The sequence below is a fragment of the Miscanthus floridulus genome, chromosome 1 (genome assembly GCF_019320115.1).
Source record: "Miscanthus floridulus cultivar M001 chromosome 1, ASM1932011v1, whole genome shotgun sequence".
NCBI classification, from domain to species: Eukaryota; Viridiplantae; Streptophyta; class Magnoliopsida; order Poales; family Poaceae; genus Miscanthus; species Miscanthus floridulus.
In genome coordinates this window covers 181,335,406-181,356,135 of record NC_089580.1, presented here as the reverse complement: position 1 = coordinate 181,356,135, position 20,730 = coordinate 181,335,406, and the positions used below count along the sequence as shown (strand labels likewise).

The window sequence follows — 20,730 nt, the reverse complement described above, 5'->3', positions numbered from 1 at the left end:
TCAGATTCACAGCTAATACAGTCTATACTTCACTCTTACCCTTGCTGTTTTGCATGGTGCGACACTGCAGCACTTGAAGAGAGGCACTGACGCACTTAAGCCATGGCACTACCATGACTTAAGTGACCGTTGGGGCTGGCGGGGTATTTATACCCATCCTCTTTCTCCCCAATATCTCTCTTCTAGCTCCTACTCATTCAAGCTGGTTCAAAACAGAAAAAGAGCTCTCTCTCTCTCTCTCCCTCCATTGTTGACCTCAAGCCCCAAGCAAATCCATTGATTTCCCAATTAATCCTTGAGGGAAAAGGGTCCCAAACTCGATTAGAGAGCTGCTCTATTGATTCCCCAACTCGAAAAAGCACTTGGTTCATATTTTGGATGGTGATTATGTTTGTTACTCTTAGAGCATGGCTCCTAGCCAGCTAGAGCATCGCTCGTGGAGCTTGCCAACTTGTGTGACAGCCCCGGGAGGTTTGTAACCATCTCTTAAAGTCAGTAAACTCACCCCTCATCACAAGAGTTAAGTATGAATAGTTGAGAAGAATTGAATCATGGGAGAGGTGAAGCACTAGGTGCGGTAGTGCCGCTCCTAGGGTGCGATAGTGCCACACCCTCTGACCTAATTAGTTTAGAGTGCTTTCCTAACTTGAGATTTGAATCATCTTATCTATTCAGAGTGTTCTACAAGTGTTCTTGTATACCTCTTATGTATAGTTTCTTATGTGGACCTATATTTGTTTGCATAGATGTCCTCCGAAGGTGGTGATGATCAGAGGGGGAAGAGGAAGATGACAGAGCCTCAGGATAAGCAGATGCCTCATCATGGTCATGGCAGGACCATAGGGGGTAGCAATAATACAGTAGGTAGAGATATTACCAAAGATAGGGGGAGGAGAGATCATATGATCCGGAGGAGGAGAACCTAGAGAGGGCTGGCTGCACCATTCCTCTAGGTGCTTGCCCAAATACTCCACCTCATCTTGAGGAATTTGATAGGAGCTACATCAGAGAGTATTCTGAGGATGTAGTCATGAGGCGTCCTATTGACACATGTGCTCATCCCATGCTCAACTATGCAGGAAAGCTGAGGATGGTGGAGAAAGCATGTGAGAATAATCCCTATGAGCAACCAAAGGATTTGGAGATTGACTATAGATTTTGGAATGAGTTTCATTCCAACTTCTATGCATCTGTGAACTTCAACTCTAAGAAATCCAAGGTTGTGAAGATGCAGTATGTTGATTGGGAGGAAATGAAAGCAAAGAATGAGCCAGAATTCAATAAGGTGATCAAGGCTCATGAGTTGTTTAGCCTCACTAATATTATGAGCTTTAGATATAATTGGAATGAGGAAGTGCTAGCCTAGTTCCATGCCACTTTCTTCTATAGTATCTACACTGATGAGATTCACTGGTTGACCGAGGGACGACATTATAGAGTTGATTTTATGACTTTCAGCTGGATCCTTGGTTTTGGACTGGAGGAGCAGGGCTTCATGTACATTCATGATAAGGCTAGAGCTGAGATTCGCAACATTACATATATGTGGATTGATAGAAGAAGTGCAAATGGGAAGGTCAGTGGCCTAAAGAGCTATTATTATATTCTGAACAATTTGATCAGGCACACTATCAATCCTAAGGATGGAGCAACTTCTGATCTTAATGGATATGTAAGGAATGTGCTTGCTAGATTTGCTCCTAGAGGTGATAGGTTTAATGTCCCTCGTTTCATGTGGCGTGAGCTGAGGAATGCCATGGAGGATGGGAGAAAGGGGATACCCTATTCCCCAATCTCATGTTTATGACTGAGAGGGTCACTGGCTACATATTTGAGAAAGATGGTCTTCACATCGCCTACAAAATTGAGAAGACCCGAGGAGCAGGTTCTAGCAGGGTAGTGAGACGCTCTCCATCAGTTGAGGACATGCCTGAGTCATCTCGATCTAGGCCTCATAGGGAAAAGAAGATGGAGAAGTTTGGGAGATGAATTAAGGCCATTTTCACCACTTGCACTTATGCAGCGAAGACCGCATATCAGGACCGGTTGGAGAACTGTGAAACCAACTAGGAGGCTAGAGAGCATGCAGGGCTGCCACCTCTTTCTCTAGTTCAGTCACCTGCAATGTTTGATGACCTCCCTAGTCTTTCTGGGATAGATTCAGAGGATGAGGAGGAGTAAGAGTCAGCCAGAGCTTGATCCTCACATGAGTTTAAGGTCCACCTTGCAATCCATGAGGAGGAGCACTAGGCGTGAGTGCCACACTTCGACCACTCATTGCCAAGGGAGGCGATGGTGTCTTCTTCTTCCTTCTCCTCTGACGATGACAATGATGATGGTGGAGAGGAGGATGCTTGTAGGTGCTAGTGGAGCTACTGGTGGGGATGATGTCGATTGGGACACCATCCAAGAGGATGGGAGAGTGAGTGTTGGTTTTTCTTCTTTTCTTCTCTTTTCGGCGCTTTATGCTAAAGGGGAAGAAAATTAGAGGGGTCAACAACTTTTTCGACGCCATGAAGGTTGCTACAGCTAGAAGTCATGTTCATTTCTGTTTAGAGTAGTCTTCATTAGGTGAGAGTTTGAGAGTCCTATTAGAAACTTTATTTATGTAATAATGCTACTTAAGTACTTTTTATATGTGTGGGATATGGACATATATTAATCAATGTTATCGCTTGTGATACAATTGTGCTAGAATATATATCTTTATATGTATCACATATTGTGTGGTGTCTGTTTTGATCTGTGTTGTTACAACAAGTGCGATAGTGCTGCACTCTGGTTCGTCAGCATCGCACCCAGCTACAACAACAAACCATGTTGTGCATAAACTATCATTTGCATCATGTTTTACATACCTGACATAGTATGCACCACCACATAGGAGCATAGGATATAAGGGGAGCCCCATCACTTTCACTAAAATGTGAATCTTGGCTTCTTATGCCAATTTGAGAATTCAATTCTCTATTCACATACTTAGGGGGAGGCTCTACATCCCATGGCTCGAAAATCTTAGTATTTATTTCATATCTTTTATAAGCTCTAATTGGGATTGTCATCAATCACCAAAAAGGAGGAAGATTGAAAGTGCAATCAAGCCCTAATTAGTGAGTTTTGGTGATAATGATCACGCAATTAGAGAACTAATGAGATTTATCGAGATGACAAGTAGGGAATTCATGTTCGAGGATGCTACACGAAATGAAGGAGCCCCCAATTATAAATGTAAATGGCTTCAAACTCAAAGAAAGTTTAAATTCTTTTATATTTTGAATTTGAGTATAGGAAAAAGCCATGCTATAAAGGGGACACAATGCTTAAGCTAATATATGCTACCAAGTGCTCAAACATACACATGCATCATCAGATTCATAGCGAAGATAGTCTATACTTCACTCTTACCCTTGCTAACTTATGTGGTGCGGCACTGTCCGCACTTGAAGAGAGGACACTACCGTAGTGCGGCACTGCCATGACTTAAGTGACCGTTTAGGCTAAGGGGGTATTTATACCCATCATCTTCCTCCCCAACGTCTCTCTTCTGGCTCCTGCTCATTCCATCAAGTTCAAAACAGAAAAGGAGCTCTCTCTCTCCATTGTTGACCTCAAGCCCCTAAGTAAATCCATTGATTTCTCCATAAATCCTTAAGGGAAAAGGGTCTAAAACTCTATTAGAGAGTAGCTCCATTAATTCCGCAACTCAAAAGAGCATTTGGTTCATGTTTTGGCCGATGGTTGTATTTGTTACTCTTGGAGCTTGGCTCCTAGCCGGCTAGAGTGTCGTTCGTGGAGCTTGCCAACTTGTGTGGTAGCCCCAGAAGGTTTGTAACCATCTCTTGAAGTTAGTAAACTCACCCCTCATCTTAAGAGTTAAGTTTCTTGATTTGTGAATGAGGAAGGATTAGAAAGCTCTAAGCCTTAGTGGCTAACCTCAACAATGTGGAGGTAGGAAAGCCTTGGTGGCGAGCCGAACCACGGGACAAATCATTATGTCATTTATGCCTGATTTACATTACTTGCATAACATATTGTGATTGAGGTGATTTCTAAGGTTTCTAGTCGATCTACTTGTGTGTGGTGGTCCTACCACTTCTAACTCTTGATCTGTGATTGTCATACCTGCAGTAAGCTAGGAATTTTCTCCTGATATAAGTTTTCGTTCATGGATTTTAAATTGTGACTCGAAGTTGTCTACAGGTGCGGCGGTGCCGCTGTTCTGGCCCGGTAGTGCCACAGTCCGGCAGTGCCGCCCTCCAGAGCGGCAGTGTCGCAGGGTGAATTAGATAAAAGTTTGAGTGTTTTTTTGACAGGCCTATTCACCCCCCTCTAGGCCAACCAGAGATCCTACAACATCTATAGGATTGGTGGGACCCGCATGAAGGAGAAGAAGGGCCTGATAGCCCTGAAAGCCTTCTTCTCTCTCTGGTTCCTCTTATTTTTCTCCTCTGTAACCCGCGCTTTCCCTTCACCCATAAAAGGTGAAGCAGGGCGCCCCATGAAAGGGGAGATCGAGACACAAGAGCATGACACGAGCACACGGCTGAGCAGCAAGTGAGCTCTTAGCATCCGTTCACTCTTTCTACCAGAGACTTGGGATCCTCTCCCTCTCTTGCCTGTTTGTAACCTCTACTGCAAACCAAGTGCTGATAATACGAGCAGCAGTGAACTGGACTGTAGGAACGTTCCACCCGAACTAGTATAAACCCTTATGTCCTCCGAGCACACCATCCGAGCCAGACGCGTAAATACAAATTTATTCGTCGGTGGTCCAAAAACATCGACACTCATGCACTATGAACACACGTACGCAAACCCTACCCCTATTAGCACCTTCGAAGGACTGAGCCGATAGATCTCGAGATTTACGAAGTCACCATAGATGCCTCGCTATCGACGGAGACGTCGCCTATCACTTAAAGTATAGCACCGTTAAATCTTAGAATAAATCCAGGAAAATACGAGCATCCGTGATAGGTCGAGGACTTGAACCCAAATGGGCAGGTTCCACCACAAGGAACCTAACCAACTGATTTATGGTCTCTTTTTAACGTTATGATTTTGTCTATCGTGACACCACATCCACATCAATCGTGATTTGTGAGTAGTTCTGGATGATAAAATCATACTACAAATATTCTTTTTAGACAAATCTAGATATTTTTTTCCAAAAAGTTATGTAAGTAAAAATTCTAAAATATAGTAGTTTAATCTAAATAATTTATAATTTTTTAAATTGGAAAATTATTAAAGCAAGTTTAGAATTTTTTGGGTAAAATCATGATCTACCTTATGGTGCCTAGCTTAGAATTATTTGAAGCCTATGTGGTAAGCTCTTGGTATTTATTTACTAGTAGTCACTCTTGTTAACTATTATGACTACTCGGTGCTTATGACCTAGACTATGTAGACCCAAGTGACTTTGATAACAAAAAAATTCATACTATCTTGTAACCGCCTCACACTTGATCCTATTTATTTGTATGAACACATGAATCACTCATTCCTATATGTGACCATGTTGGTGTAGAAAACATGGAGTGACAATAACATAACAAAAGTGACACTAACATGGTTATGCGCAATGTGGGTCATCGACGGGTTAAAATAGACAATAAGAGCATCTACCAGCAAATAACACACAAATCAGATCATAGAATGTTCAAATAATTTCAAGCTAGGTAGTATAAGATAGAGCATGATTTTAGTAAAAATATAAATTTAGTTTCAAGTTTACTTGAGATGAAAAAAATAATTTATTTTAATGTTGTAGTGGATTTTATGTTTCTGTTTGCAATTTTTTTTAAAAAAATATCCAGGTAAATTTGGGAAAAAACTACCTGTAGTCTGATTTGCGGCTGAACTACAAATGCAGTTTGATTTTATCGTCCTCGTAGCTAAGGTGGTGCAACAGAACCGCCATCTAAGGTATGTATGTAAGGTAAAAAAATGGTTTAAAGAGATGAGGGACCAAAATCGGACTATGCGAATAGCTGAGGGGATGAAAAGGACTTTTTGAGATCAAAGAAAAAAAAGGAAATATACTGTGCATTATGGACCCTTTGGGGGAGGCTGCAAACAAGATCCGGCCCGTCCAAGCGAGAAGCCAATTGCCCAGGTGTATATGGGCCTCTGCCATCAGAAAACCCACGTGACAGGACGACGGGACGAGCACGTGAAGTCAGGTCACACGGCCTAATCCGCTAATCGCAGGCCCGGAGGCCTCCGCCTTGCGCCAACTGGCACGGCGCACGCTCCCACACGGTCACACCGTTACGCGGTCAGCTGCCCTCTGCCGACTTGCCGTGGCTTCTAGGCAGGCTTGCCCTGCCCTGCCGGATGCCGGACGCCGGCTGCCGGCTGCGCGTCCGCCCGCGCTCTCACGCATGGCGCGTCGACGGCGTACGGCTCCCGGGCGGAGCCCCGCGCGTGCCATCCGGTCCGTCGAAACGGACTGGCCGCCGCCGAAGCCCGCCACGGCAAACCACGCGGTTCGCGGACAAACCGTAAGCTGTGCAGTGCACAGTGCACACCGACACCAGATGTTTCACGAGAGTCAAAGGTGTTCTGGACTTCTGCATGCCAACCCAATCAGTGCCGAACCTTTGGTAGTTCGCCTTCAGCCCTTAGCTGGCGCGCCTCGGTCCAGTTTCGGATTTTCCAAGCCAAATTTGGCCAAAACTTGTCGGTCAGCCTAGCCGCTGTAGTGTCAACGCAGTACCAAATACTCCGTATTTAGTTAGCTTTCATTCGCCTCATGTATAAACACAAATTGAACACATGCTTAGAAAACTAGTGCCAACAAAAACATGTGTTATGTATATGCTACTACGGTACTCCAAATCGTTTGGGGTTAGATCATTCTATGATAGTAAATCCTTTCCATTAATGGTGACAGAATCATAATAAGCAAGAAATGCTTTTAAATACGAACGATCCAGCTAGCATCTTAACTAAGTCGAGGGGTGAATCCAGGCCAGATGATCACAAGGTCTTGTCTAGATATAGATAAGATCATAAAAACTCGGGCTACGGGGTAGACACCCCGAACCATTTTAGCTTAAGGCAGAGGACTTCTCACCTACCCCCGAACCCCATGCCCTGTCCGTACACAGCGGCCCGTTACCCGGTGAGAAGGCGGGTACATTACATGTGCTTTGGGAACGCGGGACAGGTGGAAGGGGTTTTTTTAGAAACTATTAGTATTATATACAATATTTTTCTATTAAAATTCTACAAAACGTAAGAGTCGATTGACCCCTGTGGTAATCCATAGCTCTGCCCTGCACTAAGAGGTCATTCGGTGCCACTATGATACCGTTATAGTCAAAGCCAGAGTAGAAACACAAAAATAAACCGTTTAGAGATACTTGTAGACCACAAAAGTCGAAGCCAGAACATAAAGTACAAAAATGTAACTCCTTTTCCATACATAAAAACGGTTCCAACTCTTTTGGCCGTTTAGTGTGGTTCCGTTTCAAACATTGTCGAAGTCGGTGTCGGAGTTGCACCAAACGAGCTATATTTATGAACTAAAATATGGTTTTAGATAGTAAAGTTCATTTCTCGCTGTAAAACCATAATAGGTGAGACGTATAAAACCATCACTGATGAGATTTTTTTTCAATCGTTTCTTTCTCTACCAGATGAGCATAACAAGCAAGCACGCACACCTTACATATAAAGAATCTGATCCTACATATACCAGTATTTCTTCTAATCAAACCGACCGACTTTGGCCGCCAACCAGGACATCCACGATAGCAAATTTTTTTACCGCGTTTGATACAAAATCTACGGTATCCGTCCAGCGACTGTACATATGGCCAAAAAAAATATCTTTCCCTCACACTCCCCACACGCCACTCCCCTGCGGCCGTCCCTCTCTCTGCACGCCGCTGTGGCACAACCGTCCGAAATAACAAGCTTTCGGAGGCGCTCGTCTTCCACTAGACACTAAGCACCTCGAAAGTGAGCTACATCGGACAGTTCCGTCGATCACACCTTAACGGAGAACACAAAACAATTCACGTTTTACATACAGAATCTAATAATGAGTACGAGCTTACAATACTTAATCCATTTTATACATAAAGAGTCCTTAAAAATTATTTATTACAATATCAGAGTTCAGAGTGCGATAATTAAACAGCGGAATGAAAATAAACATCTAGCAAAAACGATACAAGGAACCGTCTGTGCCCACCAGAAGATTCCTCCACACAAGAGTTACTCCTCAAGCTGCACCTGCAACAGGAGTAAAATAAACCATGAGTACACAATGTACTCGCAAGATTTACCCGACTAGTGAAAATAGTTTTCCGACTCTCAAGGATATGATAGGCAATATGGGTTTGTTGTTTTATTTTTGTTTGCGAAAAACATTACTAGAAGTACGTCCTTAAGATCAAGTTTATTTAGCAGTTATGATTACTTCATTAGCTAACCATTCTAGGTAAGTACCTGTTCTACTTTTAAGCAAGGGTTAAGCAATCAGAACTATTTCACCATCTTTTATCTTCCTGTTCTTACTTTGGTACTAGACTATAGTCAAGTCGTACCGTCTCACAGAAACGGCGGTTCATGAACCAATGTATTCCAGTTGGGTACCCCAAAATACATGCCCCGTTTGTACCCTAGGCATAAACAAGACCAACCCATTTCACTTCTATCATAAGGTCCAGGTTCCCGTCCAAACTTGAACTCCAAGCCCCCACACTTGAGACCCGGTCTCAGTATGGTGCTTAGACCTTTACCTTTCTTCTCCTCCAATTAGTCGGTCTGAAAAGAGCCGGAACCCACGACAAGAGCGTAACGAGCCTTTCCGCTCTCGTAAGTAAGTATGTGCTCAAGACAGGATAATAAATTTACGACCTGACTACCATCCACAGCAACGGACGGTCCTTAATCAACACGAATAGGGAAAACAGTGTAACCAAGCTAAGCCCCGTTGACCGCGAGACACAACCTGTTACACCCACTAATACCCATACCATATCCCTACCATGTCTCTATTTTTTCCTTTCATCATTTTATTATGAGAGTATTAATAATCCGCTATTGTGAGCAACGACAAGTTACTCACGTTACCGATGACCTAAACATAGCATCTACTCGAACCTGCACTAGTAAGACTCTTAGGACAGGTGTATCTATGCATGTGGTTTCCATAAAATTTCTGTAATGTAAATACACAACACATATATATACGGTAAATTATAAAATAGAGGTTATGCACCGGGGCTTGCCTTGGGCAGGCACTGTGTCAGCTGAGTCAGTTAGTGGCAGCTCTAGGACCTCCTCCTACACGAGAATCTCCTCGTACTCCTTGATGATCTCCTCGAACTCGTGATCATCGGTGGTCACGATCTCCGCCAACTCGTTCTCTACATGCATGCGATGATGATGCAACACTTAGCATTCATGCAACAACAACTATTAAACTAAGAATGCGCATACCAAACTAATAAACTAGCTCTAATGACTAAGATACTAAGCTAACTATCATTTTCATCAAGCAAGGTGTTGGATTCAACTAACAAACACTCAGTTTTACAATTTAAGGGTATATCTTTATTTCTACTAATGTTTTAATGTATATTGTGTAACACCCTTGGTGTACACTATAAATCTTTTGTTAAAACATGTTATGAACATCATGGTTATGTGTTAATGCATGTGATATAGTGTGTAAATCAATTTCTGTAACTTGAAACGATCATCGAAAACGCGAAACGAAAGCTATATTTCATAGTCAAGTTATATCACTTAGGGTTTTAAATCAATTTTTATTAAGCGAAAACACTATAGAATGTATATACGAAATTTTAGTAGAGTTAGAAGTATGAAATTTGTAGATGGCGATGAAATACCTATGGTCGAGAAAGGAATTCAATAGCTAGCATACTTAATAGCTTGAAAATCGAATTTGACGTGAACCCGATCAAGACTTAGTTGATTTCCTAAGTTTGAAAAGTGGGTTGACAAGGCCAAGTTTAGCAAATTTTGTAGAAGAATTGGATTAATTAGTGGTATAGTTTCATGGCTAGTTTTGATAGCCTAACATGCCCTCTCGAGTATAGAATAGGTGGTTCAGCAATTGAAGCATCAAATTGGGCTTTTGGGACGCTTTAAAAATCGTGCGTGGCACGTTCCCGACCAATTTCAGCGTTTGGACGCAGTCATCGTGCCTAGACACTCGACACTGCTGCGTCGGCTGCCCGACGCACGTGCACCACCACGCTAGGCTGGCCGCTTCGCCCATGGTGTCCTTGTCGTTGCCGTCGTGGGCTAGTCGCTCTGGCCAGTTTGCTGCCGCCTGGACGCCTGCCTTGTGTTGTCATCAAGTTGCCTCATGCTATCACCGTTGTGCCATGCACGCGCATGCTCCTCTACGCCATGTCGTCACGTCAGGCGCACTACATGCGAAGGCGCATGGCACCCCCATGTGTCGCTGCTCTGCCTAGCGTCCGCGTCATGCTGAGGCGACACAACGCTCGCTGCTCACCGTGCCACAGCCACTGCTGGCCTCGTACTGCGCCGCACATGGAGCTGCTGTTCCCTCGCCTTATCCTCGTGTGTTAAATGGCTTCACGACGTGTCGTGATGTCTCGCCCCTACATTTCTTGCGCGCACTGCTGTGGCCGCCTGGGACGGCAGGTGGGACCAAGCTACGCCTGAGTTAAATTTGCCGTGCATGGTCACTGTCTAAGGAATTGCTCGCAACAGGCACTGGTGTTGGAGCCATGCTACTGCCCTGTCACCTTTGGCCTTCAATTGAGTCCGACCGAGCTTTAATTGGTCGTTTTCGCCTTCGTCGTGCCATTAAGGCCGAAACCGGCCACGACCGAGGATAGCTACCCGCCGCACCACCTCTCACCAATTTGCCTCCACCATGAGTTTTGCCTTGATCCCCTCCATCCCGTGTGCACCCCCACTTTCACTGCCACTGCCTTTCCGGTGCCGCTGACACAATCGTGCCACCGCCGCCGTCGTGGAGCTTGCTGTGCGCACGTGGCTAGACACACCCGGTCTGTCCATGGCCAAACCTGCACCACAACAGCCACCAGGGTATGCTAGTGTTGCTTTAAGGTTAGCTATATCTCACTATAGTGACTTAGGGTGGCTGGCGTGGTTGTGCCGCCGTCGCGCATGGCCATGCACCATGGCCACCATTGCCACAAACTTCGCTATCCCTGTTATGTTAGCTAGGGTAGGCTCTTGGGTCATAGATGCTATTCGACTCGCTAGCTTGGGCGGGGAGAGGCTAGGTTGGCCAGCGTGACCGCCCTGTGCCAGCGTCGTCGCGCTGGTGCGCGAGCGGGTGCCCGAGGGTCTGGCCATTGTGAAGTTAGATTTTTTCGAGGGCTAAATCGCTTAAGCCCAGATTATAGGATAGGGCGCATTAGGGTCAGGGGAATAGCAGTTAGTTTGGGGGCGTTTTCACAAATTTGGTAGGCGCGCACGGCCCGCCTTGTCACGGGTTGTTGCCGCGCGGTTGGGCCGCGTCCCGCGTGGGCCGCGCCGGCGAAGCACGCGTGAGCGCGCGCTGCGCGAAGTGGGCCACGTTGCTCATGGGCCGCGTTGGGCTGTTTCACCCTTTTTCTTTTCTAATGAAGTAGTTAATGCTTTTCTAATTTAATTTGTGAACTGATCTTTGATAATTAATATAAAATTATGTTAGTGTCCAAAAATTGTGAAGTAAATTTTGTTAGGTTCCTAAATCCATGATCTATCATTTAGTGTATTTAGCTCATACAGTTCTGTGATATCCTTAGGGTTACTTTATTTGTTTTAAAAGGCTTGTTGTTATTATGATTATTTAGATAATGAATTTTCGTGCTGAAATGGTAGAAGTGCTAGCTCAGAAAATTTTATAGTAGACTCATAACCTTATTAGGTACCCACTATAATTTTTGTAGCCTTAGAATAGGTTGATAAATAGGGTAGCTAGTACTCCTTGTTTTATCGTATATAGAGTAAATCAATATTAAGAATAGGGATGCTTTTAGTTGCTAAGATAATATATGCAATGTTTCATACATGTTAGTGAAATAATAGGTAACTTAGCATCTTAGTCAGTAGGGCTAGTTTAGTAGCTTGATAGATGTATTCTTATTTTAAGAGTTGTTGTTGCCGTATTACAAAGTGTTGTATCATTATTTCATACATGTAGATAACGAGTTGGTAGAGTTCGTGCCTGCGGGTGAACAAGACTGAAGAGATTATTGAGGAATACGAGGAGGAGATTCTCGTACATGAAGGAGCCCCGAAGCCATCAGTTATTGACTTTGTTGACACCCCGCCTGCCCAAGACAAGTCTCGGTGCATAACCCTTATTTTGAATGATCACTGAATATATATATATATATGATGTGCATTTATGTTACAGACATTTTATGGAAACTACATGCATAGATATATCTACCCATAAGTCCTACTAGTATAGGTTGAGTACCTGCTATGCTCAAGATTTCGGTAGCGTGAGTAACCTGCCGTTACTCACAATAGGTGACTATTAAGATCACTCATGATAAAATGGTGGAAAGGAAAATAAAGACCGGGCAGGGATAATGATTGGGTATTGGTGGGTGTAAAAGGTTGTGTCCTGCGGCCAATAAGGTATAGCTTGATACACTTTTTCCCTAACTGTGTCGGTTAAGGACCGGCTGTTGCATTAGGATTTAGGCAAGTCATAGACTTATTATCCCTAGCACATACTTAGGCATGGGCACATGAAAGACTTGTTGCTCTCTTGTTGTGGGTTTTGGCTCTTTTTAGACCGACTGATTGAAGGCGGGGATGGTAGAGGTCTAAGCACCGCGCTGAGTCCGAGACTTAGGAGCGGGGGCTTGGAGTCCAAGTTTGGACGAGGACCTAGACCCCATGACAGAAAAGTGATGAGTTGGTCCTGCTTGTGACTAGGGTATAAGAGGAGCGTGTGTTTTAGGGTACCCAGCTGGGCACATTGATTCATGAATCGCCGGCGTTCCGGTACGTCTTGTCTACAGTCTAGCACCATAGTAAGAACTGAAAGATGAAAGATGATAAAATAGAACTATTTGCTCAACCCTTGCTTGAAAGTAGAACAGGTGCTTACATAGAATAGCTAGATAATGAATTAATCATGACTGCTAATAATAATAAAAATAAGGATTCACTATTAGTATTACTTTATGCAAAAAGAAAGCCTAGCAAACCATAAAGCTTATCATATCTCTGGGAGTCAGGAAATTATTCCCACTAGTCGGATAAGTCTTGCGAGTACATTGTGTACTTAGAGTTTATTTACCCCTGTTGCAGGTACTGCTTGAGGAGTAGCCGTTGTGTGAAGGATTCTTCTAATGAGCATAGACGGATCCTTGTGTATTATCGATAGATGTTTCTTTTTATTCCGCTGTTAAATTTCCGCACTTTGAATTTGGTACTGTAATAATATATTTTATGAATTCTGGATGTATGAAATGGACTAAGTATTGTAACTCGTTCTCATTATTGGATCATTGAAAAAAATGTGGATTATTTAGTCTCTCCCTTGGGGTGTGCCCGACAAAATTCGACTGATGTAGCTCGCTCTTGAGGTGCTTAGTGTCTAATGGAAGACAAGCGCCTCCGTAAATGTGTTATTTTGGGTGGTTCTGCCACATATTGAAACAAAGAGCATTTAACTACTCTAATTCTTATTCTATTCTAAGGCTACAAAAATTACAGTGAGCACATAGTAATACAATGGAGCTACTATAAAATTTTTAGGACTAAATCTATCACCAATTTACCACAAAAATTACTACAATAATTAACTTAATATTATTAAGCATCCTCAAATGATTTAATAGCTCCTAATGTCAATATGTATAAACATGAACTAAATACACCAACCGATAGAGCATAATTTGAGGAACCTAACAAAATTTGTTTCACAATTTTTAGACACCTACATGATTTTATATGATTTACCAAAGACCAGCTCAAAATGAAATTAGAAAACCATTGTTAATTCCTTATGAAAAAGAAAACTAAATCTCCCGTGCAGCCCGGGGGGGGGGGGGGGGAGTCCCGCGCGCGTTGGAGATTTTGCAAAAGATACCACGAACTCCTCCCAATTTATAACTAAGTGCTAACACTATTTTCTCATCTCTCAAACCTTCTCACTTAACCTTCTGACTTTTCTCTAATTCACCCGCGCGCACCCCAGCGACTCAGCGCACGGCGATGCGACGGGCGATGACATGGCGCGACCATGCCGGCCACTAGAGGCTCGCGCTGGCCCATCAATCAGGCTGACCTTCAACTACGGTCCAACCGCCTACACCAAGCAGCAACGCGGGATGGCGGGACGCGCTAGAGCGAGTTGCAATGACGCGCGGCTGTTCACGGCAGCGACGCAGCTGCCTCGACAATGTAGAGTACCTAAGAACCTAGCTGGCTAGCGAGGGAGCATCAGTAGACTACCATAGACCTAGCCGAGGTGATGGTTGAGGTGGACAATAGCGGAGGAGGTGTGGCCACGTACGGCCGAGCCGTGCAGCGGTGCACCGTGGTGGCACAGTCGCGTAGCAGCGACGAGGAGGTGGTAGCAGTTCCACTGGCGTGCGCAAGGTGAAGAGGGAGGCAAGGCAAAACTAGTGGTGTAGATGAATTGGCTCAGGAGGGATGGTAGGAGGGCTACCCTCGTCCACGGCCGAACGTGACCTTATCGGCATGGCGGCGGGAAACATGCCAAATTGGAGCTCGACCGGGCGCCATTCAAGGCGGGGTGGGGTCGGGCAGCAAGAGGACTTGATGGTGGAGACACAGGTGCGCGGAATTGAAAGGAGATGACCACTCGCTAGTCAATTGCATAGGACATGACTCCGACGGTGGCAGCAGAGAGAGAGAGAGAGAGAGACAGACCGGTAGGTGGCACAGCACAGCCTCGCCTTGGCGGGATGTGCTCGTCGCGACCCGGAAGGCATGCACGCAGACGTAAAGGACAAGCGTGCGCGTCCCTGAATGGCCATGGCCCGCGCGGCGCAACGCCATAAATGACAAGGCGACGGCGAGCATGGCCACGTGCGCGTAGCAGTGGCGGCCTCGAACAAGGCCAGCAGCGGCGCAGAGGTGCAGAGAGAAGCGCGGATGTGATGGTGTGGCGATGGCACCGGCAGCGATTGCGTCGCGGCACGAGGCGGGTCGGCAGCGCGGCGGGACAGCCAACAGCACTGCACAGCCACGCAAGCAACAGCAGCGGCTCCGTGCGGTAGAAGCCAGTGGCGACCAGGCCAGTGGCAACCATGGTCGGCCACGCGCGCAGCGCGCGCACGCGCGAGCGACGACGTGCGCCCGAGCATGGTGATTGCGTCCACCCGACCAACCCAAGAACATGTCGTGCACGCATTTTAAAGAGCCTATAACAACTAAACGGTTGCTTCTAGACCTAAACCATCTTCACCATGCTCAAGATGGCACATGAGGCTACCAAACTGAGCTAAAACATAACACCTATTCTTACCCCGATTTCGCAAAATAAATTGCCAAACATAACATTGTCTAGCTGTCTATATACATAAAAATCTTCTAAGTCTGAGCTAAATTTGATTTTAAGTTGCATTTCTAGGCTATTAGAAATATTGGCTAGCAATGTTATTTTTCTACAGCAAGTATTTCATTGTCATCTACAAAGTTCATATTTTAAACTTTATTTAAGCGTCACATAAATGTTTTATAGTATTTTTGTTCAATTTAAAATAGTTTTAAACCATACTTGATACATATGAGTTATGGAATAGCTTATCATTTAATATTTTTATTGATCATTTGAAGTTACAAAAATGCTATCTACACCTTCCATCACATGCATTATCACATAAACATGATACTCACGACATGGTTTGGTAATTTGTTTAGGGCGTAACACCGAGGGTGTTACACACTCCCTCCCCCACACTTGGTCCTCCTGCTCTGCTGCCCCTCCTCGCGCCGCTCTCTGGAGCCTCCCCTCCACACGCTCCGCTGCCACTCCGTCCTTGCCAGCGCCGCCACTGCTCCATCCCTCTGCATCCCCTCCTATGAAGGCCACCTCCGTCCTCACCTGCGCCGCCACACCGCCGTGCCCTAGGGTTGGCTTTCATTCGCCTCATGTATAAACACAAATTGAACACATGCCATGTATTATGTATATGCTGCCACGGTACTCCTAATCGTTTGGGGTTAGATCATCCAGAATCATTCTTTGATGATATATCATTTTCCATTGACGGTGGTAGAATCAAGATTAGCAAGAATTGCTTTTAAATACGAATGATACAGCTAGAATTTTGACTAAGTCAGAGACGAATCCATGCCAAATAATCACTAGGGTCTTGTCCGAAAATAGGTGGGTTCATTAGAAACTATCAACATTATATACAATATCTTTCTATTGAAATTCTCAAAAACTTTGCGGTTGGTTGATCCCATTGATGAGGTATAGCTCCACCCCTGGACTAAGAGGTCGCTCGGTGACGCTTCAATATCGCATAAAAATTAGGTAATTTGGTGATGTTCGGAGACCACAAAAGTTGGAGTGAGAACAAAAAAAAAATGCAACCCTTAAACTCGGCTTGATCTGCTTCTTTTTTTATCCGAAACAGTGTTTTTCTCTCATAAATTCCTCCAGCATTCCTTCGAACCATCCAAATTCCTCCGAGCGAACATGCCCATAAAAATGGCTCTAGTCCTTTAACTTCTCCAAAAGTGCTCCTCCTCCTCCGTCTGTTTGGTGTGGCTCCGTTCGAAACATTGTTGAAGCCGGTTGTGGAGTTGCACTACACTAAACGAGCCGTAATTTAGAATCAAAGTATGGTATAAGACAATCAAGTTCCCCTCTCGCTGAACTAAAAAAAAGTTCCCCTCTCGCTGCAAAACCACAAACGGTGAGATGTTGAGGTGCATAAAACCATTGTTGATGAGATTTCTTTTTGGATCATTTCTTTCTCTACGAGGCGAGCGTAACAAGCAAACACGCACACCTTATAAAGGTATAATAAGCAAATAAAGAATCTGATCCTACATATACTAGTATTAATATGAAAATAACACCTCATCTAGTCGTTTTCCATCTGGTGCCGTCGCACCATCCTTTTTACCAACGGTCTGGCCTGCACGCCATTGCCGGTATAGACCGCAAGGCGTGCAACCGAAGGAGTCGTAAATGGTTCTGTTGGCAGTCGGTGGGTCAGCTTGGCCCCGCTCGGTCCGTGGCCCCCACCTCATCTCACACATGGTTTCTCAATCAATCAAAAAAAAAACTCTCACCTCCGTGCGATGTGTGGACAAAAAGGCGTAGGCGTAGCGTAGGTTCGGTGCGTTCGCACGCACCCTCCTATTTAACCCGCTCCTTCCCTCCGCCTTCTCCGGACAGACAGACAGGAAACTCCTCTTCGTCTCCAGTCTCCAACTCCCTCCTCACCCAGATCCAGATCTCGCGGCGAGGCGAGGGGGCGAAGAGACCGCGGGAATCGGATTGGCAACGACTTCAGGAGGTATGCCTCTCTCCGTCTCTGGTCTCGGATCCATTCCCTGTCCCGGCAATTCCACGTAGCCAGTAGCCAGCCCAGTCCCGTTTTTGCTCTGAGGAAATCCTCTCTTTGCTGTGACCCAGCACTCAAATCGAAACCACTCACCCTCTGGCACTGGTTCAGATTTGTTTTCTGCGTGCTGTTTAAGGCGCGGGGTCAGCTCTAGCACTCTACCACAACGATCAGCGTCTATTTTTCGACCGATTAGACTCAGGAGATCGCGCGGAGATCGCTTATACTCCTACACCTTAGTGGACTGTAATAAGATCCAGGCCGCGTTCTAGTATTTCTTTACTTTGTTTTGGTCTCTAGAAAAATTGGCGAGGAGGAAATGGTCGTCGTCAGTATGTATTGTCAAATGCCATTGAGCTGGGAGCCAGGGAAGACTGGTCATAAAAAAAGGGCGTCCCCAGTGCAGAGAGCTCTGCGGGGTCTGGGGAAGGGTGTTAGTGGCACAAGCCTTCCCCTCGCCTGTGCAATGTGAGGAGACCGCGACCCGGGACCTTCCGGGCACAGGCGGTAAGACTCTGCCGCTTGCACCAGGCCCGCCCTTCAGGGAAGACTGGTCATACGTTTAGTTTATTTATCACCAAATGTCAGATCTCCACTAGGCATCACCACGTCAAACTACTGCAGTGATCATTGGCGTTGATCACGAGTCTTAACTTAACACAATTGTGCACTGAAATCATTGGATGGCTTATACGGTCATTTTCTTTTCAAAATATGTTATGTGCTCAGAGTTCCTTACTCAGCTACTGTTTTTGGCTTGCAATTGGTAATCTGAAGTATGTATATGAGCCAGCATGCCTACAAAGATTTGCTAGTGGCAATGTTGGCAGTATCAGTGGCTTGTAGCAACAATTTTATTGACTTATGATCTCTGTTGACAAAAGTCGACCAGATTGGTATGCTTCAGTAGTGTGCATGTCAGCTGCTGTTAGATCGTGCACATTGTGCACCACTTGTCACAGTATTATTATTTTGGTTTTAAGCTCTTGTCATTACTCATTTATTATTTGTCGCTACTGGCTTTTCAGCAAATAAACTGATTTGTGAATGCTAACGGGTAACGGCAACCCTGAAAACTTGTAGGGTTAACTGCCGTCATCTGAAATAATTTATTCGACTTAGTACTTTTACAGCTCAAAAAGTTTTTTTTTTCTGGAAATATCTGAGAGAACCATTAATTTTGAGTCTTTCTGCATAATATACATTATAGCTGGCATGTCCATGATGATTGCTAGTGGCAATGTTGGCAGTATCGGTGGCTTGTAGCAAAAAATTTATTGACTGATCTATTTTGACAAAAGTCGACCAGACTGGTATGCTTCAGTAGTGTGCATGTCAGCTGCTGTTAGAGCCGGTGTGCATGTCACAGCATTAATATCTGAGAGAGCCATTAATTTTGAGTCTTTGTGCATAATATACGTCATAGCAACTATGCTCTTGTTGCAGTGAGCCATGCTTACTAACATAACTAATTGCTGTTATTGTCATATTCCACATGCAGTCACACTTAGCAAGATGGTGAAGATATGCTGTCTTGGTGCTGGATATGTTGGTGGCCCAACCATGGCTGTCATTGCACTGAAATGCCCTGCTATTGAAGTTTGTGTTGTCGACATTTCAGTTCCACGCATTGCAGCATGGAACAGCGACCAGCTCCCAATTTATGAGCCAGGCCTTGATGATGTGGTCAAGCAGTGCCGTGGCAGGAACCTATTTTTCAGCAATGACATTGAGAAGCATGTTGCTGAGGCTGATATCATCTTCGTCTCTGTCAACACACCAACCAAGACCCGTGGTCTTGGGGCTGGCAAAGCTGCAGATCTAACCTACTGGGAGAGTGCAGCCCGCATGATAGCAGATGTGGCCAAGTCTGACAAGATTGTTGTTGAGAAGTCCACTGTCCCTGTCAAGACTGCTGAAGCCATTGAGAAGATCTTGACACACAATAGTAAGGGAATTAACTTCCAGATCCTCTCAAACCCAGAGTTCCTTGCAGAGGGCACAGCAATTGAGGACCTTTTCAAGCCTGACCGTGTGCTCATCGGTGGTCGGGAGACTCCAGAAGGCCAGAAGGCTGTTAAGGCTCTGAAGGATGTCTATGCCAATTGGGTCCCCGAGGATCGCATTCTCACAACCAACCTATGGTCAGCTGAGCTGTCCAAGCTTGCAGCAAATGCCTTCTTGGCTCAGAGGATCTCTTCAGTGAACGCGATCTCAGCTCTGTGTGAGGCCACTGGTGCCAATGTGGCAGAGGTGTCCTATGCTGTAGGCAAGGATTCGAGGATCGGACCCAGATTCTTGAATGCTAGTGTTGGTTTTGGAGGCTCCTGCTTCCAGAAGGATATCCTCAACCTTGTGTACATCTGCGAGTGCAATGGACTGCCTGAGGTCGCAAACTACTGGAAGCAGGTTATCAAGATCAATGACTACCAGAAGAGCAGATTTGTGAACCGTGTGGTGTCTTCCATGTTCAACACTGTATCTGGAAAGAAGATTGCAGTGCTTGGCTTTGCATTCAAGAAGGACACCGGTGACACGAGGGAGACTGCGGCCATTGATGTCTGCAAGGGCCTTCTTGGAGACAAGGCCAAGATTAGCATCTATGACCCGCAGGTGACCGAGGACCAGATCCAGCGTGATCTTGCAATGAACAAGTTCGACTGGGACCACCCAATCCACCTGCAGCCAATGAGCCCAACCGCAGTGAAGCAGGTCTCTGTGACCTGGGATGCGTATGAAGCCACCAAGGGCGCACATGGTATCTGCATCCTGACTGAGTGGGATGAGTTCAAAGCTCTCGACTACAAGAAGATCTATGACAGCATGCAGAAGCCTGCGTTCTTGTTCGATGGCCGCAATGTAATTGATGCTGACAAGATGCGGGAGATTGGCTTCATTGTTTACTCCATAGGGAAGCCCCTTGACCCCTGGCTCAAGGATATGCCTGCCGTGGCTTAAGTGGTAGAAATCCTAGACAAAATGTTGCTGTTTGTTCGAGGACTCCAGTCTGCATCCACATTCCCTGCCCTTTCATCCCCTATAGTGGGTCATGTAGGTCATAGTGAACAGGGTCGTTTGCCCCTTGTGTTTTGACTGTAATGTACTTCAAATGGATGGATTATCTTGTGTTGTCTGGTTACAGATAAATGGATAATAAATAGCAAGAGTTATCAGATGATCT

General features: G+C 45.1%; 1 protein-coding gene across 1 annotated transcript; it reads left to right on the top strand.

The window, feature by feature from the left end:
• The first annotated feature begins 17,355 nt into the window (after nt 1-17,355).
• LOC136550227 (UDP-glucose 6-dehydrogenase 4-like) lies at nt 17,356-20,724 on the top strand. Its single transcript, XM_066541730.1, has 2 exons — nt 17,356-17,501; nt 19,051-20,724. Exon 2 carries the CDS (start codon nt 19,065-19,067, stop codon nt 20,505-20,507), a length of 1,443 nt encoding a protein of 480 aa, XP_066397827.1. The 5' UTR covers nt 17,356-17,501; nt 19,051-19,064; the 3' UTR covers nt 20,508-20,724.
• The last annotated feature ends 6 nt before the right edge of the window (nt 20,725-20,730 follow it).